At 43.9% G+C, this 25,615-nt stretch overlaps 1 protein-coding gene across 4 annotated transcripts in view; it reads right to left on the reverse strand.

The window, feature by feature from the left end:
- The window catches only part of ripor3 (RIPOR family member 3), a 66,395-nt gene that overhangs the window by 35,235 nt on the left and 5,545 nt on the right, over positions 1–25,615 (reverse strand). For 3 of the 4 annotated variants that reach the window (XM_064965442.1, XM_064965443.1, XM_064965439.1), the window contains exon 2: positions 11,529–11,640. In XM_064965442.1, the coding sequence (XP_064821514.1) occupies positions 11,529–11,626 (98 nt within the window). In that variant the 5' untranslated portion in view covers positions 11,627–11,640. The remainder of the gene's footprint in view (positions 1–11,528; positions 11,641–25,615) is intronic. The other variant, XM_064965440.1, reaches the window with a different exon arrangement.

A 25,615-nucleotide genomic window follows, 5' to 3' on the forward strand; every position in this document is an offset into this window, starting at 1 on the left:
CGCCCTGTGGGCTGTTTGTTCCGGCTCCTGAGTGTTATGATGGAAACCTCAGAGCTTGCAGAGCCTTTTTGGTACAATGTTCACTAGTATTCGAGCAACAGCCCTACACTTATGCTAGCGAATGGGCCAAGATTTCCTTCCTGATTGGCTGCCTCTGTGGAGCAGAGCTCTCCTGGGCCATGGCGGTGTGGGAGAGACAGTCTCCCATCTGCTTCACCTACTCCAGCTTCACGGAGGAGATGAATAGAGTCTTTGACCACCCTGTCAATGGTAAGGATGCCGCTAAATGACTCCTGTCCCTCCATCAAGGCTCCCATAGTGTCGCTGAAGTGGCGATCGAGTTTTGCACTGTTGCCGCTGAGAGAGGCTGGAATGAGGAGACCCTTCAAGGGAGCATTCCAGAATGCTCTCACTGAGACCTTCAAGGACGAGTTGGTGTACAGGAATAAGCCTGATGGACTCACTGAGCTCGTCTTTCTCACCATCCGAATCGACAACCATCTCCATGAGCGTCAGAGGGAGAGGGAAGGTAAGGTTCCATGCCCCATAACATCTGCTTCCTTGCCTTGTTCTCCTTACCCGACTGCCTCCCTCCCCAAGTCTCTTCCAGAACCTGAACCCATGCAGCTCGCTAGGGCCTGTCTCTCTCCAGAGGAGAGGCAGCAGCGAATCAGCACTAGGAGCTGCCTATACTGTGACCAGGTTGGTCATTTTGTCTCCAATTGTTCCCTGCATCCAGCAAAAGAGGTGGCTCGGCAATAGTGGGGGAAATACTGTTGAGCCAAATTGCCTGCCCATCTCTCCCCAGACCCCTGCTTGATGGCGTCCATGTGCGGCAGAGCCAGGCTTTTCCTCTGCCAGCTCTCATCGACGAGAGTTTCCTGTACCGTGGTATCGTTACTCAGTTGGGCCTGGACACTGTTCCACTAAATCCACCCCTCAATGTCAACGCTCTCAATGGACAACTGTCTGGGAGTGTCTGGGAGAGTCTGGGACAGTGTCTGGTAGAGGAACGTCCCTGTAATCCTGCATCTCTCTGGAAACCACCAGGAAAGGATCAGTTTCCACATAATCGACTGCCCTCACTCTCCCCTGGTTCTTGGCCATCCATGGTTAAAGCTGCACAACCCCCAGATCGACTGGACAGACGGAAGTGTAATGTAACCACTTGGAGTTCATTTTGTCACTCTAATTGTTTACATTCTGCCCTTGCTCCTGCCTTGTCTGTGCCCCAGTCCATTCCATAACCTCCGGACCTGTCAACAGTTGCTCTCGAGTATCACAATCTAGCTCCTGTGTTCAGCAAGCACCACACCCTGCCGCTGCCGCCTCATCGGCCGTATGACTGCCTGATTGACCTCCTGCCTGGAGCTAATCTCCCCAGTAGCCGGTCGTATAACCTCTCTTGCCCCGAGCACAAGGCTATTGAGAAGTACATCCAGGATTTCCTGGCTGCAGGACTTATCAGGCCTTCATACTCTCCGGTGGATACTGTTTTTTTCTTTGTAAATAAGAAGGATGCGTCACTGAGGCCGTGCGTAGACTTCCATGGGCTGAAAAATATCACAGTGAAAAATAAGTGTCCCTTGCCACTCATCAGTTCTGCTTTTGTCTCCCTCCATGGTGCCATGGTGTTCACCAAAGTCGACCTCCAGAATGCTTACCACCTTGTCCCCCTCAGAGAGGGGGTTGAGTGGAAAACTGCGTTTAACACACCACTTAGCCAGTTTGAGTATTTGGTCACGCCTTTTGGTCTTACTCTCCTGCTGTTTTCCAGAACCTAGTCAATGATGTGCTGAGAGATGTGATTGGACGCTTCATTTTTGTCTATTCGGATGACATTCATATTTTTTCTAGGGACCCTGGGGCTTACCAGCAACATGTTCACCAAGTTCTCCAGCGGCTGTGGGAGAATAAGCTTTTTGTCAAAGCTGAGAAATGTGAGTTTCCTGCTTCCTCTGTGTCCTTCCTGGGTTATATATTATTGCACAGGGGGAGTTACGCATGGACCCCACCAAGGTCATGGCAGTCACAGAGTGGCCTGCGCCCTCTAACCTGAAGCAGCTACAGCGTTTCCTGGGGGTTTGCCCATTTTTTCAGACGTTTCATCTGAAACTATAGCCGTCTGGCAGCAACTCTCACCCCTCTCACCTCCACCTCCACTCTGTTTCACTGGATCCCTGAGGCAGAGGCAGCGTTCCTGGAACTCAAGCCCCACTTCACTTCCGCTCCGGTCCTCACTCAGCCGGACCCAGAACTCCGGTTCAACGTGGAGGTGGACGCCTCCGACATCGGGATAGATGCTGTTCTGTCTCAACATTCCCCCTCTGATCAGAAGCTCCAACCATGTGCATTCTTTTCCCGTAAACTCTCACCTGCAGAGAACAATTTTGACATTGGTAACCGGGAACACCTGGCAGTTAGGCTGGCTCTTGAGGAATAATGTCACTGGCTGGAGGGCTCTGTACCCCCCTTCATTGTGTGGACAGACCACAAAAACCTGTCCTACATCCAGACCGTCAAACATCTGAACTCCCGACAAGCCAGGTGGGCCTTGTTCTTCTGTAGATTCAATTTCACACTCATCGCCCCAGTTCTAGGAATACCAAGCCTGACGCCCTCTCCCGCCAGTTCACCACCGACAACACTGGTTCTCAGCCAGATTCCATTGTTCCATCCACTTGCATTGTTGCCACCAGCCTGACCGGTCCTAGAAATGCTCTGTTTGTTCCTGATTCTGTTCGCTCTGATGTTCTTCAGTGGGCCCATTCTACCCGCCTCACTTGTCACCCTGGTATAAACCAGACCCTCGCCTTCCTGCATCAGCACTTTTGGTTGCCCACTATGGAGAGAGATGCCTGGGGGTTTGTCTCAGCCTGCTCGGTCTGTGCCCGGAATAAAACCTCCACTAAACCCACTTCCCATACCCAGTCGCCACTGGTCACACATAGCTCTAGACTTCATCACTGGCCTTCCCCCATCTAATGGTAACTCAGTCATCCTCACCATTATTGACAGATTTTCCAAAGTGGCTCACTTCATTCCCCTCTCCAAGCTCCCTTCCAGGGAAACTGAGGACCTGCTGGTATCCCATGTGTTTCGTCTGCAAGGCATTCCCTCAGATATGGAGATCCTTCTGTTCAGCTCTTGGTATCAATGTCAGTTTTTCTTCTGGATATCACCCCCAGACCAACGGCCAGACCGAACGGGGCAACCAGGAGATGGCGACTACCCTACGCTGCGTGACTTCTACTAACCCTTTCTCCTAGGGTGCTCAGCTACCCTGGGTTGTATATGCCCACAACACCCTCACCAACGCCTCGTCAGGTATTCGAGTGTGCTCTGGGTTACCAACCCACCTTGTTCCCAAGAGGTTGAGGTTGCTTTCCCCTCTGTCCTTGATCAAATGTGCCGTTGTCATCGCACCTGGAGGAAGGCCTGGGCCGCTCTTCTCCGTGCCACCGCAAGGACCCAGTACCAACAAACTGTCACAGTGCTTATTGATGAAGCTAGTGACCGATGTGGTGTACTCCTCAATACCATCGAAAGAATCCCTGAACATATTCCAGTCTATGCTAGCAAAAGAGTCCTGTAGCTTAGGATCTGCTTCATTTGACCACTTTTTTTATTGACTGAGTCACTGGTGCTTCTTGCTTTAATTTGTGCTTGTGAGTAGGAATCAGGAGGATAGAATTCTGGTCAGATTTGCCAAATGGAGGGTGAGGGAGAGCTTTGTACGCGTCTCTGTGTGTGAAGTAAAGGTGGTCTAGAGTTTTTTTCCCGCTGGTTGCACGTTTAACATGCTGGTAGAAATGAGGTAAAACGTATTTAAGTTTCTCTGCAGTAAAGTCCCCGGCCACTAGGCGCACCGCCCCTGGATGTTCGTTTTCCTATTTGCTTATGACGGTATACAGCTAATTGAGTGCGTTCTTAGTGCCAGCATCGGTCTGTGGTGGTATGTAGACTGCTACGGAAATAGAGATGAAAACTCTCTAGGTAGAGAATTGGTATACAGCTTATCATGAGATACTCTACCTCAGGCAAGCAAAACCTTGAGACGTCCTTAGATATCATCCACCCCTTCTCTTACCAGAGGCTGCTCTTCTATCCTGCCGATACAGTGTATAACCCACCAGTTGTATGTTATTCATGTTGTTGTTCAGCCACGGCCAGGTGAAACATAAGATTGAACACTTTTCAATGTCCCGTTGGTAGGATATATGTGCTTTTAGTTCGTTCAATTCATTATCCAGAGATTGAACGTTGGCCAATAGGAACGATGACAAAGGTAAATTAGTCACTCGTTGGCGGATCCTCACAAGGCACCACAATCTCCTTCCATGATAACTCTTCCATCTCTTTCTCCTACAAATGACGGGGATGAGGGCCTGTTCGGGTGTCTGGAGAAAATCCTTCTTGTCCAACTCTCCTCCCCGGCGCCATTACAATTGTATGCTGTAATGTTAAGATTTCCCTCCACTGGAACGAAGGGGCCTAGCTCCAACCACAAAAAAAATCGCAAACCATTATTTGTCCTCCTCCAAACTTTACACTTGGTATTATGCATTCCGGCGGGTACCATTCTCCTAACATCTGCCAAACACAGATTTGTCCGTCAGACAGATGGTGAAGCGTGATTCATCACTCCAGAGAACACGTTTCCACTGTTCTAGAGTCCAGAGCTTTACACCACTCCAGCTGACACTTGGCATTGATCTTAGGCTTGTGTGTGGCTGCTCGGCCATTGAAACCCCTTTCATGAAGCTCCCAATGAACAGTTCTTGTGCTGACGTTGCTCCCAGGGGCAGTTTGGAACTTGGTTGTGAGTGTTGCAACCGGGGACAACCAAGGACGATTTTTATGCTCTATGTGCTTCAGCAGTCCCGTTCTGTGATCTTGTGTGGCTTATCACTTTGCGGCTGAGCCATTGTTGCTCTTCGACGTTTCCACTTCCCAATAACAGCACTTACAGTTGACCGGGGCAGCTCTAGCAGGGCAGAAATTTGATGAACTGACTTTTTGGAAAGGTGGAATACTATGACAGTGCCAGTTGCGGTCAGTAGTTACGGTCAGTAGTTGTGGTCAATAGTTGTGGTAAGTCATTGTGTTGTTGTGTGGTTGTGTTGAAGGTTCTTTGGTCCCTACAATATGGACGTGGTCAGTAGTTGTGGTCAGTAGTTGTGTGCTTGTGGTCAGTAGTTTTGTGGTTGTGGTCAGTAGTTGAGGTCATAACTTATATGGTTCTGTGGTTTTGTGGTTATTAGTTGTGTGGTTGTGGTCAGTAGTTTTGGTTCAGTAGTTGTGTGGTTGTGGTCAGTAGCTGTGGTCAGTAGTGGTCAGTCATTGTGGTCAGTCGTTTTGTGGTTGTGGTCTGTATTTGTGTTCAGTAGTTTTGGTGAGTAGTTTTGTGGTTGTGGTCAGTAGCTATGGTCAGTAGTTATGGTTAGTAGTGGTCAGTCATTGCAGTCCCAAGTTTTGTAGTAGTGTTCAGTAGTTGTGGTCAGTAGGTGTGATCAGTAGTTTTGTGGTTTTGGTCAGTAGTTGTGGTTTAGTAGTTGTGTGGTTGTGGTCACTAACTGTGGTCATTAGTTGTGTGGTTGTGGTCATTAGTTGTGTGGTTCAGTAGTTGTGTGGTCAGTAATATTGTTCAGCAGTTGTGTGGTTGTGGTCAGTAGTTGGGGATAGTAGTTGTGGTCAGTAGTGGTTAGTAGTTTTGGTAAGTAGGTGTGTGGTCAGAAGTTGTGTGGTTGTGGTGAGTAGCTAGTTGTGGTCATTAGTGGTCAGTAGTTTTGTGGTTGTGGTCTGGTTCAGTAGTTTGGGTCAGAGGTGTATGGTTGTGGTCAGTAGCTGTGGTCAGTGTCTAAACTACAGTTGTTGTGTGTGAAAACTGAAAGAAGTGCGATGAGAAGTGATCAGGTGAAATATGAAGCGAGTGAACGGAGACAGCTTCACTCCATCCAATCAGAGCAGCAGGATCAATGTACATCCCGCTCTTCTCTTAACAGACAGTGGAAATCTTTCTCACACTCTTCATTGGTCTGTGTGGTCATAAACCCTGTATGTCACCATGAAAGCTTTATAATGTGAATGTATGTTCCATTGACAAATTTGAATAGCAGAGAAGTTTACTTTTTTCTAACTTGTTAAGAAAGTGGTAAAAATGTCAGTTGTTTTAAAAAGATACATAAAATGTTGTTGATGCAGTTACTTAAACAGCTGTAACGTTGCATCAGTACCAGATAATGCTGTTCCAATTTCAGATTTGAATAGCAGGGAAGTGGACCAAGATGTCGTATGGTGCATTCGAAAAGTATTCAGATCCCTTGACTTTTTCCACATTTGTTATGTTACAGCCTTACTCTAAAATTGATTCAATAAAACAAAATCCTCATCAATCTACACACAATACACCACAATGAAAAAGTGAAAGCAGGTTTTTTGAAATTTTGCCAAAAAACAAAAAACGAACTGAAATACCTTATATACATACAAGTATTCAGACCCTTTGCTATGAGATTGAGATTGAGCTCAGGTGCATCCTGTTTCCATTTATCATCCTTGAAATGTCCACCTGTGGTAAATTAAAATGATTGGATATGATTTGGAAAGGCACACACCTGTATAAGGTCCCTCAGTGCAGGTCAGAGTAAAAACCAAGCCATTGGGTCGAAGGAATTCTCTGTAGAGCTCAGAGACAGAACAGTGGCCTACATAATTCTTAAATGGAAGACGTTTGGAACCACCAAGACTCTTCTTAGAGTTGGCCACCCGGCAATCGGGGGAGAAGGGCCTTGGTCAGGAAGGTGACCAAGAACCCGATGGTCACTCTGACAGAGCTCCAGAGTTCTTCTTTGGAGATGCGAGAATCTTCCAGAGTACAACCATCTCTGCATCACTCCACCAATCAGGCCTTTATGGTAGAGTGGCCAGACGGAAGCCAATCCTCAGTAAAGGGCACATGACAGCCAACTTGGAGTTTGCCAAAAGGCACTTAAAGACTCTCAGACCGTGAGAACCAAGATTCTCTGGTCTGATGAAACCAAGATTGAACTAGTTGGTCTGAATGCCAAGCGTTACATCTGGAGGAAGAACCTGGCACCATCCCTATGGTGAAGAATGGGGGTGGCAGCATCATGCTGTGGGGATGCTTTTCAGCAGGAGGGACTGAGAGACTTAGTCAGGATCGAGGGAAAGACAAATGGAGAAAGTACAGAAAAATCCTTGATGAAAACCTGCCCCAGAGCGCTCAGGACCTCAGAATGGGGCGAAGGTTTACCTTCCAACAGGACAATAACCCTAAGCACACAGCCAAGACAACACAGGAGTGGAATCGGGACAAGTCTCTGAATGTCCTTGAGTGGCCCAGCCAGAGCCCGGACTTGAACCTGATCGAACATCTCTGGAGAGACCTGAAAATAGCTGTGCAGCGACGCTCCCCATCCAGCTTGACAGAGCTTGAGAAGTGGTGCGTGCATATGTATTCACCCCCTTTGCTATGAAGCCCCTAAATAAGATCTGGCACAACCAATTACCTTCAGAAGTCCCATAATTAGTAAAATAAAGTCCACCTGTGTGCAATTTAAGTGCCACATTATCTGTCACATGATCTCAGTATACATGTATAAACACCTGTTCTGAATAGCCCCAGAGTCTGCAACACCACTAAGCAAGGGGCACCACCAAGCAGGCGACATGAAGACCAAGGAGCTCGCCAAACAAGTCAGGGACAAAGTTGTGGAGAAGTACAGATCAGGGTTGGGTTATAAAAAAATATCCAAAACTTTGAACATCCCACGGAGCACCAGTAAATCCATTGTTAAAAAGAGATTGGAGTATCTGTCCATAGGACCACTTTGAGCCGTAGACTTCACAGAGCTGGGCTTTATGGAAGAGTGGTCAGAAAGAGCCATTGCTTAAAGAAGTAAATAAGAAAACATGTTTGCTGTTTACCAAAAGGCATGTGGGAGACTCCCCAAACAAATGGAAGAAGGTACTCTGGTCAGATGAGACTAAAATGGATTTTTATGGCCATCAAGGAAAACGCTATTTCTGGCACATACCCAACACCTCTCATCACCCTGAGAACAACATCCCCACAGTGAAGCATGGTGGTGGCAGCACCATGCTGTGAGGATGTTTTTCATCGGCAGGGACTGGGAAACTGGTCAGAATTGAAGGAATGATGGATGGCGCTAAATACAGGGAAAGTCTTGAGGGAAAACTTTTCAGTCTTCCAGAGATTTGAGACTGGGATGGAGGTTCACCTTCCAGCCGGACAATGACCCTAAGCATACTGCTAAAGCAACACTCGAGTGGTTTAAGGGGAAACATTTAAATGTATTGGAAGGGCCTAGTCAAAGCCCAGACCTCAATCCAATTCTCAATCGAATCTGTGGTATGTCTTAAAGATTTACTGTACACCAGCAGAACTCATCCAACTTGAAGGAGCTGGAGCAGTTTTGCCTTGAATAATGGGCAAAAATCCCAGTGGCTAGATGTGCCAAGCTTATAGAGACATGCCCCAAGAGACTTTCAGCTGTAATTGCTGCAAAAGGTGGCTCTACAAAGTATTGACTTTTTTGGGGGGGGGTGCTCAAGTTTTCAGTTTTCTTGTCTTATTTCTTGTTTGTTTCACAATAAAAAATATTTTGCATCTTCAAAGTGGTAGGCTTGTTGTATAAATCAAATGATACAAACCTAAAATAAATCTATTTCAATTCCAGGTTGTAAGGTAATATAATAGGAAAAATGCCAAGGGGGGTGAATACTTCCACAGGCCACTGTATGTCACCATGAAAGCTTTATAATAACAATGTATGAGGACCACCGCCAAGTGCTGTTCATGCTTAGCACAATAAACTTCGTAACTTTGATAAATTGTTTATCATAACGCACTACGCATTATTACAGGTGTCAGGTTCTGTACACATCATTGCTTTCTGTATCAGAAAGTAGTCCTGGCCCTCTTTGAAATCTCGTAGATTGATGCATTGCACTCTTTTTGTTTATAAGGCCCTCTTGACTTGCATAAACTTCTGCTGTACCTTACTTCATTGTTACAGACGTACGAGCTGCCAGACTCGATCTCAAGGATGGCTAACTCTGAAGAGCCCTTCGATATCCGCTTAGTTAGGTTAATCTGATTTTAGTTTCTTTGCAATTGGAAGTGTTGGTGTCTCTGGGGCTATTCAGATGGCTGAATGAGGGCCTTTATACTGAAGAACGTGTTTGTTTTATATGATTGTGTTTTGCATTTTGTGTATTTCTATATGTATATTGATGTGTATTGAGTGTATTGATGTGTGTTTGATTCAGGGCTCATCTGTAAAAGAGAACTTGGTCTCAGCATGACTCCCAGTCGAAATAAAGGTTAAATAAATCAAATAAATAGCCTCAGTTTTCCTCTGTCCCTCTCTGCTTTGAGGCAGGAAATGCATTCCAGTGTGTTGCCCCTGGGTTCTTAAGATGACATCACGTCCCCCTTTGCTAACCCATCAGAATTCCAGAAACGTTTTTGTGCAAAAAAAAAGTGTGATAGAGCATGGTGCTTTCAATGCCAGGATGGGAGGTCTGATTCCTACTGGGGCCACCAACACAAACATGTATGCACTCACTACTGTAAGTCACTTGAGCGTGCCGGATCCAGAATTTCAAAAACAGCCGCTCTCCTGGGCTTTTCACTCATGACAGTGTCTAGGGTTTTACCAAGAATGGTGCTACAAACAAGAAACATCCCGTCGGCGGCAGTCCTGTGGGCAAAAACATCTCGTTCATGAGAGGTCGAAGGAGAATGACAAAAGGCCTGCAAGCTAAAAGGCGGCGACCGAAAGACAAATAACGGTGCAGTACAAAAGTGGTGTACAGAACGTCATCTCAGAACGCACAACTCGTCGATCCTTATTATCGATGGGCTATTGTAGCAGGCGATCACACTCCACTCATATCAAATAAAAAGAAGAAGTGTATCCAGTGGGCACTTGCTCACCAACACTGGACAATTGAGGTGTTGAAAAACTTTGCATGAAACATGACACCAAGTTCAATTTACTTGAGTGGTCTGCGCAATCCCCAGACCTCTTTGGGATGAGATGGAACGGGTTGCTGTCCCATGTGCTATGTTTGTATTAGTGTTCAGAAAATAGGACACTAAAATTGCTGAAAATCCCCCCTCTCCAACTGGCAGCTGTGTCTTACACTCATGATATGACATACACAGCGCACAGCAAACTAAGGGCTTTGGGTTGGAATTAATAGTCATTAAGGGTGTGTTCGTACATTCAATCTTGATTGCCAGAGTGTGCTCAGAGTGAGCTCTGGGCGTTCAAAAATTCAGAGCGTTGTCGGATTGTCCATTTGTAAATTCAGAGAGTTTCGCTCCTGGAGTGTTCAGAGCGCACACTGTACACACTGCCCTAAGAGTAGACCTCACAAAAGCAGTCAAGCACCCAAGCTAACTGGCTAACGTTGGCTAGCTTGCTAGGTACTTCCAGACACAAAAGAGAGAACACCTCACTCTGACCATTTTATTCGCCCTAGCAGAGCTGGTTAGGCTGTTTTCATGTTATCCAGAGTGCTGGTGACTGTAACTGTTCTGCTGGCACATTTGAATGACCTTTTTTGCCGACGTTTACTGAGACCGGCCATACACATTTGTAAACTCATCAGTTAATCTGCGTTTCTGGCACACTCAAACGAGAGTGCTCTGAAATCGCAGTAGAAAGCCAGAGCAAATTTACATGCACCCTATGACTGAATCTTCTTCTGCTGGCTCACCTCTTGAGTTCTACTTGTCTCACTATTCGTTATTGATATTCATTATTGATAACGTACTGTAAGTAAGTCAAGCATAAGTTAAGCATTGGAGGGATTCAGTCATAAGGTTCTTTATTTTATTTAACCTTTATTTGCCTGTTGATTGTTTAACTGTTGTTGATTGTTGTCCTTGTGACTGAGTTGCTTAATGAAGTATTTATATCTGTCTATCTAGAATACAAGGTGGTTGATTGGCAGCCAAGACTGAGGTTGTGGGTGGAGGCTGACTGTCTCTTGTACTACATAGTGATTGACTATCTCGAACACTGGTCAAGTGAAGTGATTGGCTCTCTTGCAGAGCAATATTTGTGCCTGGGGCAATCCGGGAAGCACTCTTTTCACCCCACTTCGGTACCGAAGTGACCTTTTCGTTACAGGTTAGATTAAGGTTAGGAAAAGGGTTAGGGTTAGGGAAAATGCTCTCCTAACCTGCTACGAAAATCACTTTGTAATGACGTGGCATGAAAAGTGTGTGTCCCTGTCAGCAAAGACATCCATACACACTAATAAAGAGTGAATGTGTGGGGGTTGATAGGGTGCTTATAAGTACATGTATTTTAGACTGCAGGGAACAAGCTCCTGTTGAGCTGGTCAGGATTATCCTGGTTCCATAGCCATGGGTCTGTCTGATAGTTCAGTTGATTGGACTATGGTGTGTGACCATATTATATGATAGTTGTTTATCGCCTTAGTGGTCGACTAAGGATGTCACTCACCGGCGGCGTCCACTCACAGGGCTGAACCTCGTGAAGGAGCAGCTCCTCTGGACCACGCACCCATCCGCGGGACACTCAAACCGCAGCTTCACCGACATTGTTCACTGCCTGCCTGACACACAAACACACACACACACACATACACACACACACACACACACACACACACACACACACACACACACACACACACACACACACACACACACACACACACACACACACACACAATGTTGATTTAGTTACTGTACATTCAGCCTACAGTGAACAGACTGAGGGCCTTAATCACTCAGGTTATTTTACAATTCCAGGTTTTCTAGGATCCCTCTTACATTGTGGGCATTTTAAAATGTAAACAAAGTTGAATTGTTTTGTTTCACAGTTTTGTTTCATTGATAATGAAATCAAACCCCCATACTCACAGCACCAGAATACTTTCTCTCTCTCTCTTATCTCAAGGACACTAACCTTAAATGGTTTTGGCCAGAAAATCTGGTTATTTGAATTGATGGCACTGGGCCTGTATATTAGAAAGGACTTTTCTCCAATCCAGATAAACAGGATAGGAAGGATCTTTTCTACAACAACATAAAAAGAGTATCACTCCTTCATACCCTCATCTATCCTCCCCCCTCACACACCCTCTTGTGAAGCCAGAAAGACACATCATCAATACTTTCCTCCCTTTCCTCTGTCCCATCCCTCACTCCAAACTAGGAGCGCAGTGACATTCTGTGTGGTGAAGGACGTCTTACGTTTTGTTTTGGACTGTCAGTGTTAATAAGTTAACTTGAGTTAACTTTTTGTCATTTTAGTGCAAAACAATGGTTTAATCGCAATTAATCGCATTGTCTGAAAGCATTCAAAACACACTGAAAACATCTAGAATACATAATCTATACAGTTAAAACAACAAGGTGATGTCAAAACAAGTTGACATTGAGGTTAAAAGAAAGTGTATCAATTTACCTAATTTTGCTAAATCAAGACATCAATATTCTTCTAAGGCTTTTTGTATAATTCTTCTTAAATTACAGCTCGATTTCAGCAAATTCAGATTAAGCAATTAACCTTGATTTATCACAGTAAATTGTGCTATTAACTGACTACATTTAAAAAATAATATGACAGCCCAAGTTTTGGGCGGCAGGGTAGCCTGGTGGTTAGAGTGTTGGTCTAGTAACCGGAAGGTTGCAAGTTCAAACCCCCGAGCTGACAAGGTACAAATTTGTCATTCTGCCCCTGAACAGGCAGTTAACCCACTGTTCCTAGGCCATCATTGAAAGTAAGAATTTGTTCTTAACTGACTTGCCTAGTCTCCCCTCACATGTCTCAGTTTGTTGTCATCCACTTCATTTGTACATTCTTTAGTGTCAGATGGCTTTTTACTCTCTTCCATAGCCCGCCAGCATCACACACACACACTCCAGCCTTGTATCTGTGTAAGTTAGGCTCAGATCTAGGCGAGGGCCATGGAGAGATACTGAGATTGAGAACCCAGAACTTCTCATCCTCCCTCGGGTTGTAACTCATAAAATTTCCTGCCGGAGATAGAAATTTTCACAGAACTAAGCAATAGTTTGGACAGTTAATACATGTTTGCTCACTAATGAAGGCAACTTAGTGAAACCAGACATAAAATGTCAACACTTTAAACAACAGTATACAACTACTAAAATATATTGTAATTGTCCTTGAAAACAGCATATTCTCCGACAACCCTAGAAAATAATTAATTTAGACTTTGAAGAAGTAAACATGTAAACATGTCTGGTTCCCTGTCTCCAGTGTGGGTGAGAGCCTTGTACATGTTTATATCTACAACTAAAAAGGATTTGCTTGAGAGGCCATAATGACCAATGCAGCCATTTGTATATCAACATCAAATAATTTCTGGATAACAATTAAGTACCTTACTTGGATTGTTTTCAATTAAAATGGGCATAATGAAAACAAAATAGCTTCTTAGCAAAGAGCAATTTCATAAGCAAGAATTTTGCTAGGCCTGTCTGGGCGTGGTCTGAGTGGGGAGGGTAAAACTGAAAACTAGCTGTTATTGGCAGAAAAGTTAGGGTCTCTCGTTCTTATTGGTCTATTAATTACCGCCTGGAAATGTCAGAAGGCAGGCCAAAACTCCATCCCACCAAAACAGGCAGAAATCTCAGGCGGTCTTTAAACAGCTCTTACACTAAAAGGGCATTATCATTTTCATAGTATTATTCCAACCTCAGAGTGTGGAAATATATAGAAAATCATGTTGAAGGTACTGGGCCTTCAATGTTTCTACTCAATGACGCAATGCAGGGTTATCCAGTTTAAGATAGTCCTTTCTGTTTAGCTACATAGTACTTTATGAATGGAGGTAGCACAAGATCAAAGAGACTCCAGTCAAGGCAAAGAGGCAAATCAGCCTATTAGAATATGTCAGTTTGTGTCTAACGTGTCACTGGATCTACTCTGGCCTAGCACATCTCTGCAGCAGTACTGATTCATTGTAATTGTGAAAGAGTCTAAGGGAAGCAATGGTCAGAGTAACCAAGGGAAGTAATGGTCAGGGCACCGCGAGTGGCGCAGCGGTCTAAGGCATTGCATCGCAGTGCTTGAGGTGTCACTACAGACCCAGGTTTGATCCCAGGCTGTGTCACAGCTGGCCGTGACCAGGAGACCCATAAGGCGGGCGCATCCTTGGCCGGCCAGGATGTCCTTATCCCATCGTGCTCTAGCAACTGCTTGTGGTGGGTCGGGCGCCTGCAAGCTGACTTCAGTCGCCAGGATGGCTGGCTTCCAGGTTAAGTGAGCAGTGCGGCTTGGCAGGGTTGTATTTTGGAGGCTCCGTACGGGAGTTGCAGCGATGGGACAAGAGTGTAACTACCAATAATAATAAAACATTTTAAAAAATGATCAAATATGCGGAACAACCATGCCAAGAGGTGAAATAAAATTGTAGGCTAGGATAGAGATCAAGACAGAGACTGACAAGAGGCATATGTTACGTTCACACACTCTCCGAGAAAGACCTTTGGATCTCCTGAGGTAACTTCAGCGTCTGTGTACGTTTGGATCCTTCAGCTTTCAGTGTCAGATCTACACAACCACCAGAGAAAAAATGTACAACAGGGGAGGGACTCAGCAAGATTAACTTTGAAAAAAATAATATTTTTGGCTCATCTGAAAACGGTTACATTCTCCCTGTGAGAGATTTGTCCCCAACAGTGGAAAAATAAACAGGGATGATTTGAGTGGGAAGGAGTTGACTTTATGAGAGCCATCATCGCACATGTTCCAACACACGGCTTTAATAAACACTCCTCTGCTCTCTGAGAGTGTATGGCTCAGATGGTGTTCGGGGCAGCGTGTACCATTTCCATAATAATATTAGCGCTGGTATATTTGTAGGAAGTGATAAAGGATTAATATTCAGCAACTTCATGGCCGATGAAGTTACTGAAAGTCTTTTAATCTTGACACCGGTGTTCACTTTGACTCGGATAGCCGTGTCTCTCCACATGACAACGCTGCAGTTACCAAGCCCGGGCCAACGGAAATATTAGCACAAAGAAAGGATCCAGTAAGAAAAATGTCCTTGTGGAAACTCAAGAGACAATCTGGAGACTCACAACTCACAGTTTTTGTTTGCTTGTTTCTTTGCTATTTTCCATGCAGTGGCCCAGATTCACTAGAATTATTCTCATATTTGACACAAAGTCGAAACATTATGTCAAGGCAGTGTTGAAACCTGTATTTCATGAGTCCACTTAGTCGGTGTTGACTTTTACAAACCCACGTTTTTATTTCATCGCCTGAATACCTCCCCTCACGACACAAAAAGGTGACATAGTCTAGCAATTTAGTCCACATTCTAAAGTCATGTTCAAAATTATTGGCACCCTTGATAAAGATGAGCAAAAAAAGACGGCATAAAATAAATGCTACAAATACTGAGCTATATTGTACAACCTTATATTTATTATTGTATACTAATACAATTACTCAGCGAAAGAGGTTTTGTTTAACAAGTCATTAGATTTTTTTTTTAATTATTGGCACCCCTGTTCTTCAATTCCTTTCAAGACTTCACCTTGTGAGCATAAAGGCACTGAGTCTTTTTCTAAAATGTTTCCAAAGATTGGAGAACACATTGGGAAGGATATAAGACCATTCCTCCATACAGAATCTTTCGTGATCCTTGATATCCTTCACTCTGCACTTATGGCCTGCCATCTTCACTTCAAACCACAGGTTTTCAATGGGCTTCAAGTCCGGATGGCCATTGCAAAATGTTGGTTTTGTGGCCAATGAACAAATCTTTGTGGATTTTAATGTGTGCTTGGGGTTATTGTCTTGCTAGAAATCCACTTGCTGGTTTCAGCCTCCTGGCCGAGACAACCAGGTTTTTGGCGGAAATGTCCTGATGATAAAGTTGATGATGTCATTGACCTTAACAAGGGCCCCAGGACCAGTGGAAGCACCCTCCTTTTGAAGCTTCAAGTCTGTTATTTGAACTCAATCAGCATGACAAAGTGATCTCCAGCCTTGTCCCCGTCAACACTCACGCCTGTGTTAACGCGAGAATTACTGACATGATGTCAGCTGGTCCTTTTGTGGCAGGGCTGAAATGCAGTGGAAATGTTTTTTGGGGGGATTCAGTTCATTTGCATGGCAAAGAGGGACTTTGCAATTCATTGCAATTCATCTGATCACTCTTCATAACATTCTGGAGTATATACAAATTGCCATTAACAACTAAGGCAGCAGATTGTGAAAATGCATATTTGTGTCATTCTCAAAACTTTTGACCATGACTATATATATAAAACACATTTTTAAAAAGTTGACATCGCTATAGAAAGAATTGGCATTGTGTAAACCTTTTTAGTTTTCTTTGACTGATTGAGGATGTTGTCTATTGTAATGATGAGCATTCTTTTCAGTAAGCCAGATCTTTTGGCTCTGTTCACCTAAAAGAGCCGTTCATTTTTCTGCCAAACAGCTCTACGTTGAGTGGTGTGTGGACCAGAATGAGGATCTCTCCTCACTACCTAATGAATGGTTATTTTACAGATGCGATCCGGTTCCTGACGTTAACCAAAAAGAGTAATTCAAAAAGAGCAGTTCATTCGCAAACGACCCTTCACTAGTTTATTGCAGTGAGTGTTTCTCGTTGTTACTAAGTCACTGTTTTGGGAAGTGATGTTTCTCCTCTCTTCTCTGCATGTTGAGCATAGCTGTTCACTCGGGGGAATGTTACTCATCAATGCACTTTAACTCCAGCATGACCGTTCCCCAAGAGCCAGTCAGCTTCCTTTGGCTCTGAGCCACAGATGGCGGGGCCTCGCAATGCATAATCTGATAATCATAATAGAATGTCTGTTTCTTTGCTCTCCTCGCAAAAAAAAGAACAACGAGCCTCTCCTAAGGAGACATTTGTAAAGTATAAACACTCTGGAACATTTGGACCTATATGGAAATAGAGCGAATGAAAGTTGTTGAGCCCAATTAAGTCCATTGTTCTACGTATATTTAAGCAGTGAGTGAGTGAGTAGGTGAGTGAGTGAGTGAGTGAGTGAGTGAGTGAGTGAGTGAGTGAGTGAGTGAGTGAGTGAGTGAGTGAGTGAGTGAGTGAGTGAGTGAGTGAGAGAGAGAGAGAGAGAGTGTAAGAGAGAGAGTGTAAGAGAGAGAGTGTAAGAGAGAGCGAGATACATGTTTTCACTGACACTGAAAAGCTGTTTCACAGAGATGGAGGAATGGGGAGGTGAAGGGGTAGGGGCTACAGAGGGAAAACCAGAATCCCCAGAAAGCAGCATTTATTGAGCAGGGTGGAAGGGGGGGGGGGCGCACAAAATGTTCCACCTTTTTGTTTTGAGTTTTACTGACTGGACAAGAGGTAAGGAGACTATAAGCGTTTCTCCATATGCTGTGGTTGAGTAAAGAGACATGAATTGTTGTTTCCTAGGAGATAACATCCTGCAATTGTGTACGTAATTCATCCTCTAACCACAAGGGAGAGGAAAGCAACAGAGCGCATCGTTCAATTCTATCGGTGTATGGGTATGTATGCATGTGCATTCACTTAGACTTAGAGAATAAGGCTAAAAGAGAAGCAATATCAAAAACAATCAGAACTCAACTTCGCTTCATCCAAATGTACAGAACCATAAGTCATAAGTTTGGACACACCTACTCATTCAAGGGTTATTCTTTAATTTTCCTACTTTCTATATTGTAGAATAATAATGAAGACATCAAAACTATGAAATACATATATGGAATCATGTAGTAACCAAAAAAGTGTTAAACAAATCAAAATATATTTTATATTTAAGATTTTTCAAAGTAGCCACCCTTTGCCTTAATGACAGCTTTGCACATTCTTGGAATTCTCTCAACCAGCTTCATGAGGTAGTCACCTGGAATGGATTTCAATTAACATGTGCACCTTGTTAATCAAAAGTTAATTTGTGGAATTTTTTCAACAGCTCAAGTAAGCAAAGAGAAACGACAGTCCATCATTACTTTAAGACATGAATATCAAATTTCAAGAACTTTGAAACTTCCTTCAAGTGCAGTCGCAAAAACCATCAAGAGCTATGATAAAACTGGCTCTCATGAGATCTGCCACAGGAAAGGAAGACCCAGAGTAAACTCTGCTGCAGAGGATAAATTCATTAGAGTTAACTGCACCTCAGATTGTAGCCAAAATAAATGCTTCACAGAGTTCAAGTAACAGACACATCTCAACATCAACTGTTCAGAGGAGACTGTGTGAATCAAACCTTCATTGCTGCAAAGAAACCACTACAAAAGGACACCAATAATAAGAAGAGACTTGCTTGGGCCAAAAAACACAAGCAATTTGCCATCCCATCTGGTTTGCGCTTAATGGGACTATCATTTGTTTTTCAACAGGACAATGACCCAAAACACACCTCTAGGCCGTGTAAGGGTTATTTAACCAATAAGGAGAGTGATGTAGTGCTGCATCAGATGACCTGGCCTCCACAATCACCCGTCCTCAACCCAATTAAGATGGTTTGGGATAAGTTGGACCACAGCGTGAAGGAAAAGCAGCCAACAAGTGCACAGCAATGTGGGAACATTCCTCATGAAGCTGGTTTAGAGAATGCCAATAGTGTGCAAAGCTGTCATCAAGGCAAAGGGTGGCTACTTTGAAGAATCTCAAATATAAAACACATTTTGATTTGTTTAACACTTTTTTGGTTACTACATGATTCCATGTGTTATTTCATAGTTTTGATGTCTTCATTATTATTCTACAATATAGAAAATAGGAAAAATAAAGAAAAACCCCTGAATGAGTAGGTGTGTCCAAACTTTTGACTGGTGCTGTACATGCAAACATACTGTATGAATACTCCTCGCATCCCACTCAAGAGAGAGGGAAAAAGAGACACGCCCCAAATCAGTTCCTTGTGTTTCCAGCTTCACATGTGCTTGTGTACATTGGAGAATGGGGCCTATGTTTACATGTGAGAGGTATGATGTATGCTGGGCTCTCATAAGGGGGCTACTCAAACGTCCAGAGCCAGCCCCACCCAGAGACTGTGTAAATCACTCACAGGTCAGCAGTAATTGTTAAGAAACAGCCTCCCCAATGGGCAGAAAGGTCCACAATAGGGCCCAGAGGAGGGGACCCTGACACAAACACACACAGACAGACCTAGGCTATACACTTCCCCCAATATACCTACACAATACTCACGTACACTACATGACCAAAAGTATGTGGACACCTGCTCGTTGAACATCTCATTCCAAAATCATGGGCATCTTTGCTGTTATAACAGCCTCCACTCTCCAGGGAAGGCTTTCCACTAGATGTTGGAACATTGCTATTGGGACTTGCTTCCATTCAGCCACAAGAGCATTAGTGAGGTCGGGCACTGATGTTGGGCAATTAGGCCTGGCTCGCAGTCGGCATTCCAATTCATCCCAAAGGTGTTCGATGGGGTAGATATCAGGGCTCTGTGCAGGTCAGTCAAGTTCTTCCACACCAATCTCGCAGGTAGCGTTCTTCTGTATGAACCTCACTTTGTGCACGGGGTATTGTCATGCTGAAACAGGAAAGGGCCTTCCCTATTGACATAAATTTGGAAGCATAGAATCATCTAGAATGTCATTGTATGCTGTAAAGTTAAGATTCCCCTTCACTGGAACTAAGGGGCCCAGTCCCAACCATGAAAAACAGCACAGGCCATTATTCCTCCTCCACCAAACGTTATAGTTGGCACTATGCATTCAGGCAGGTAGCGTTCTCTTGTCATCTGCCAAAACCAGATTTGTCCGTCAGACTGTCAGATGGTGAAGTGTGATTCATCCCTCCAGTGAACACCTTTCCGCTGCTCCGGAGTTAAATGGCGGCAAGCTTTACACCAGTCCAGCCAACGCTTGGCATTTCGCATGGTGATCTTAGGCTGACATTGCTTCCAGAGGCAGTTTGGAACTCTGTCGTGTTGCAACCGAGGACAGACGCTTCAGCACTCGGCGGTCCCATTCTGTGAGCTTGTGTGGCCTACCACTTCGCTGCTGAGCTGTTGTTCTTCCTAGAAGTTTACACTTCACAATAACAGCACTTACAGTTGAACAGGTCAGCTCTAGCAGGGCAGAAATTTGATGAACTGACTTTTTGTAAAGGTGGCATCCTATGATGGTGCCACGTTGAAAGTCACTGAGCTCTTCAGTAAAGGCCATTCTACTGCCAATGTTTGTCTATGGAGATTGCATGGCTGTTTGCTCGATTGGATACACCTGTCAGAATCGGGTATGCCTGAAATAGCCAAATGCAGTAATTTGAAGGGATGTCCACATACTCTTGTTCATATAGTGTATGTATACCCCCAAACTCAGACATTCAAAGAAATAACAAACACATAAATAAGCACACACACACACAACCTGGACCACAGGCTAACCACTGGAACCCTCACCAGAGAGACCCTCTTATAAAGAAAAGGCCCATAACGTGAATACCCATTAAACCTTGATACTAACTCTGTAACCCGAAACGATGAGACGCTTTAGCGCCATACAAGCTAGCACAAACTTGTTTTAAACACATCGTTCACATACAGGGAACGTATACATTTTTGTTGTTGTTGAGATATTCGGGTATATAATGGTTAGTCAAAATGTTTTCTCCAGATGCTGCATGCCTCTCTCCATGCTTGCTCTCTGTTCCCTTTCAGTGATGAGCTTGGCCTCTGCATGATTTATCATGACATCTTAATCATTCCCTTATTATTGTCATATCTTCATCATGGCATAATTAATAGCATTATTTATTTGCTGAAAGTGAATCAAATGTAAATCAAATGACATTTCTGCCTCTAAAGTTCAAGTCAAACCCTGTTTTGTAGTGCCAAATGTGAGACATTATACCTAAACGATTGTTGCCCTTTCCCCATATTAGTATTGTGCTCATCAGTTATAACCTTTCTCTTGACAATAGGAAGGCCGTTCATATCTATCTTCCAGGTAATGTCCCAAATGGCACTCTATTCCCTATAGAGTGCACTACTTTTGACCAGGGCCAATAGAGTACATTGTGTATAGGGAATAGGGTGTAACTTCAGACATTCATATCAAATCAAACTTTATTTGTGCGCCGAATTACAACAAGTGTAGACTTTACCGTGAAATGCTTACTTACAAGCCCTTAACCAACAGTGCAGTTCAAGAAGAGTTAAGAAAATATTTACCAAGTAGACTAAAATAAAAAGTAATAATAAAAAGTAACACAATAAGGATAACAATAATGAGGCTATATAGAGGGGGCACTTGTACCGAGTCAGTGTGTGGGGGTACAGGTTAGTTGAGGTAATTTGTACATGTAGGTGGGGGTGAAGTGACTATGCATAGATAATAGCAGTGTACAAAAAAAAATTGTGGGGGGGTGTCAATGTAAATTGTCCGGTGGCGATTTTATTAATTGTTCAGCAGTTTTATGGCTTGGGGGTAGAAGCTGTTGAGGAGCCTTTTAGTTCTAGACTTGGAGTTCCAGCACCGCTTGCCGTGCGGTAGCAGAGAAAACAGTCTATAACTTGGATGACGGGAGTCTCTGACAATTTTATGGGCTTTCCTCTGACACCGCCTATTGTATAGGTCCGGAATGGCAGGAAGCTTGGCCTCAGTGATGTACTGGGCCATACGCACTACCCTCTGTAGCTCCTTATGGTCAGATGCCGAGCAGTTGCCTTGCCAGGCGGTGATGCAACCGGTCAGGATGCTCTCGATGGTGCAGCTGTAGAACTTTTGAGGATCTGGGGACCCATACCAAATCTTTTCAGTCTCCTGAGGGGGAAAAGGTTTTGTCGTGCCCTCTTCACGACTGTCTTGGTAGTAATCGCAGTTCTGATATCCAGAAGTTATTTTCGGTCATAAGATACGGTAGCAGCGACATTATGTACACAATAAGTAAAAAAATAAGTTATACAAAACAAAACAAAAATAACAAAATACCACAATTGGTTGGGAGAATGTAAAACGCCAGCCATGTTCTTCGGCGCCATCTTGATTCAAAGCTGTTACGAAAATCTTATCCTTAAGAATTAAATGGGAAAGACTCCACTTCCTGACATAAAGGACGGTTCTTGGGGTATTCATGTAGGTCTATACCGTGGGAGCATCAAAGGATGTCCCACACCTCTCCAAGACCTGTATATGTGTATGTACACTGTATGTGTACTTCGATGGGGTGGGTTCAAATCAGAAGTATACTTTTGGTTGGACCTTAAGTGCAGTTGACCAATACATTTATCTTAATCTAAATGTGTGTCGTCGGTCTAGACAGACAATGACAATTATTTAAGGTGTGTGTGTGTGTGTGTGTGTGTGTGTGTGTGTGTGTGTGTGTGTGTGTGTGTGTGTGTGTGTGTGCACATGCGTGTGCAGAGTGAGGAGGGAATACATTCTAATGTACTCTCCTGCTGACTCTGTGAATTGAAGGCAAACCTGGAAAAGATGTCAGATTCTGTTATGCGTTACTTGAATGCAGTGCTTGGCATAGGGAGGGAAAAGGGAGGACTATGTGTCTGGCTAATCGCTAGCCAGCAGGTAAAATTGCATCAAAACAGATGATAGTTTTCAATATTTTATATGAAAAAAGTTTTATGCGCATTTTGACTTTATGTGAAATAATGTCCTTCCCATGCAACATTCTGCATCATTATGATCACCATATTGTTCAAAAACAACTGTTGTTTTCCCCCAAAAAACATGCTAATAAAATGTGATGAGCAGGGCCAGTTCCAAGCCTAAGCAACGTAAGTGGTCGCTATGGGGCCCCCAATCCGAGTCACCCCCCCACCCCCAAATCAAAAAATATTATTATTTATTTTTTGATTTGGGGGTGGAGGGGTGACTGGGGGGGGGTGACTCAGTCGGGGTCTCAACTTACTATTGAGAGTATAAGAATAGTAGAAAATACCAGGTACAATTTCGAAATTTGGTAGTGCATTCGCAGTTTTCTCGTTATGTCAGTCACAGACAGTCACTCAATTTGCCATGTCAGCTAACAATTTTGAGAGTGGAGGTTAGTCTAGCCAGCTATCTATACTTAGGAGTAGTAGTAATCATGTCTGAATACCGACCTGGCACAAAGGGCACGTGCCCAGGGGTCCTGACCTCCAGGGTGCCCCCATTGATTTTGTTAATCATTCTCACTCAGATATCATATTAACATGGCATACTGTAAGTCATTACAAAATGTGTAGAATTGCAGGAAATTAGCTGTAAAACTGAAGAAATTATCTGAAAATGATCTGTTATTGCCAGAGAGGTTTGGAACTGTCTTTATTTTTGGTCTATTAACTACTTTACTGCATGGTGATGTCACCTTGGAAGGCCAACACACCATCCCACCAAAACAGACTGAAATTTCAGGTAGCTCTTACCAATAGCTCTTACACCAGGAGGGCATTATCATCATGTTCACAATTTCACAGTATTATTACAAACTCATAGTGCGGAAATATATATGAAATAAGGAAAATATTTTTGACTGTACTGGGCCTTTAAAACTGGTGATGAGGAGACTGGTTAAACAGTCAATGTTTCAGGGAAACAAACAAATGTTTTTAACAATTCCCTTTAGAAGCAAAGAGGGTCACATGCACACGATTTCCACAGTGTCAACAAAAATAAAGGCTGGGTTTTTTGGTTTAAACCCGAGCCCAAACTCTCTCCCCTTTGGTATTTGTAGAGAGCCACTTTGAAAGCCTGAGAGATGACAGGGTAGACAGAGACATATCCACGAGGAGTTAAATCAAGGCTTCTTTCAAGTTGATATTTTTGTTCTGTTTTGTTTTAATGGAACCCAGAGCTACTGGTGCCCTGCATCCTGTTTGTGTGGAATGCCAGATGGGCTGTATTAGTTCTGCATCCCAAATGGCATCCTATTCCCTATGGACCCTGCTCAAAAGTAGTGCATTACATGTTCATAGGAAATAGCATAACAAGCTTCCCCCATGTCTCCCCATGACTAGACTCCTGGGATCATGGCTCCTGTACAGTGGCCCTGAAGGGACATTCACGACCTACACTGGACCTTATTTACTTTAGACTGTAATGGATACAATAAAGAGCACAGAGGACAGTACAAACTGTCCAGTAAGTGTTCTTTTTTTAAATGTATCTCTCTCTCTATCTCATATATATATATATATATATATATATATATATATATATATATATATATATATATATATATATATATATATATATATATATATATATATATATATACAGTGCCTTGCGAAAGTATTCGGCCCCCTTGAACTTTGCGAACTTTTGCCACATTTCAGGCTTCAAACATAAAGATATAAAACTGTATTTTTTGTGAAGAATCAACAACAAGTGGGACACAATCATGAATTTGAACGACATTTATTTGATATTTCAAACTTTTTTAACATTTCAAAAACTGAAAAATTGGGCGTGCAAAATTATTCAGCCCCTTTACTTTCAGTGCAGCAAACTCTCTCCAGAAGTTCAGTGAGGATCTCTGAATGATCCAATGTTGACCTAAATGACTAATGATGATAAATACAATCCACCTGTGCGTAATCAAGTCTCCGTATAAATGCACCTGCACTGTGATAGTCTCAGAGGTCCGTTATCCTGGACAACACCCTGTCGTTCTCAACTAACATCAAGGCGGTGGCCCGTTCCTGTAGGTTTATGCTCTACAACATCCGCAGAGTACGACCCTGCCTCACACAGGAAGCGGCGCAGGTCCTAATCCAGGCACTTGTCATCTCCCGTCTGGATTACTGCAACTCGCTGTTGGCTGGGCTCCCTGCCTGTGCCATTAAACCCCTACAACTCATCCAGAACGCCGCAGCCCGTCTGGTGTTCAACCTTCCCAAGTTCTCTCACGTCACCCCGCTCCTCCGCTCTCTCCACTGGCTTCCAGTTAAAGCTCGCATCTGCTACAAGACCATGGTGCTTGCCTACGGAGCTGTGAGGGGAACGGCACCGCAGTACCTCCAGGCTCTGATCAGGCCCTACACCCAAACAAGGGCACTGCGTTCATCCACCTCTGGCCTGCTCGCCTCCCTACCACTGAGGAAGTACAGTTCCCGCTCAGCCCAGTCAAAACTGTTCGCTGCTCTGGCCCCCCAATGGTGGAACAAACTCCCTCACGACGCCAGGACAGCGGAGTCAATCACCACCTTCCGGAGACACCTGAAACCCCACCTCTTCAAGGAATACCTAGGATAGGATAAAGTAATCCTTCTCACCCCCCCTTAAATGATTTAGATGCACTATTGTAAAGTGGCTGTTCCACTGATGTCAGAAGGTGAATTCACCAATTTGTAAGTCGCTCTGGATAAGAGCGTCTGCTAAATGACTTAAATGTAAATGTAAATGTTAAAAGCGCAGAGAGCATCATGAAGAACAAGGAACACACCAGGCAGGTCCGAGATACTGTTGTGAAGAAGTTTAAAGCCGGATTTGGATACAAAAAGATTTCCCAAGCTTTAAACATCCCAACGAGCACTGTGCAAGCGATAATATTGAAATGGAAGGAGTATCAGACCACTGCAAATCTACCAAGACCTGGCTGTCCC

The sequence above is a fragment of the Oncorhynchus masou genome, chromosome 5 (genome assembly GCF_036934945.1).
Source record: "Oncorhynchus masou masou isolate Uvic2021 chromosome 5, UVic_Omas_1.1, whole genome shotgun sequence".
NCBI lineage: Eukaryota > Metazoa > Chordata > Actinopteri > Salmoniformes > Salmonidae > Oncorhynchus > Oncorhynchus masou.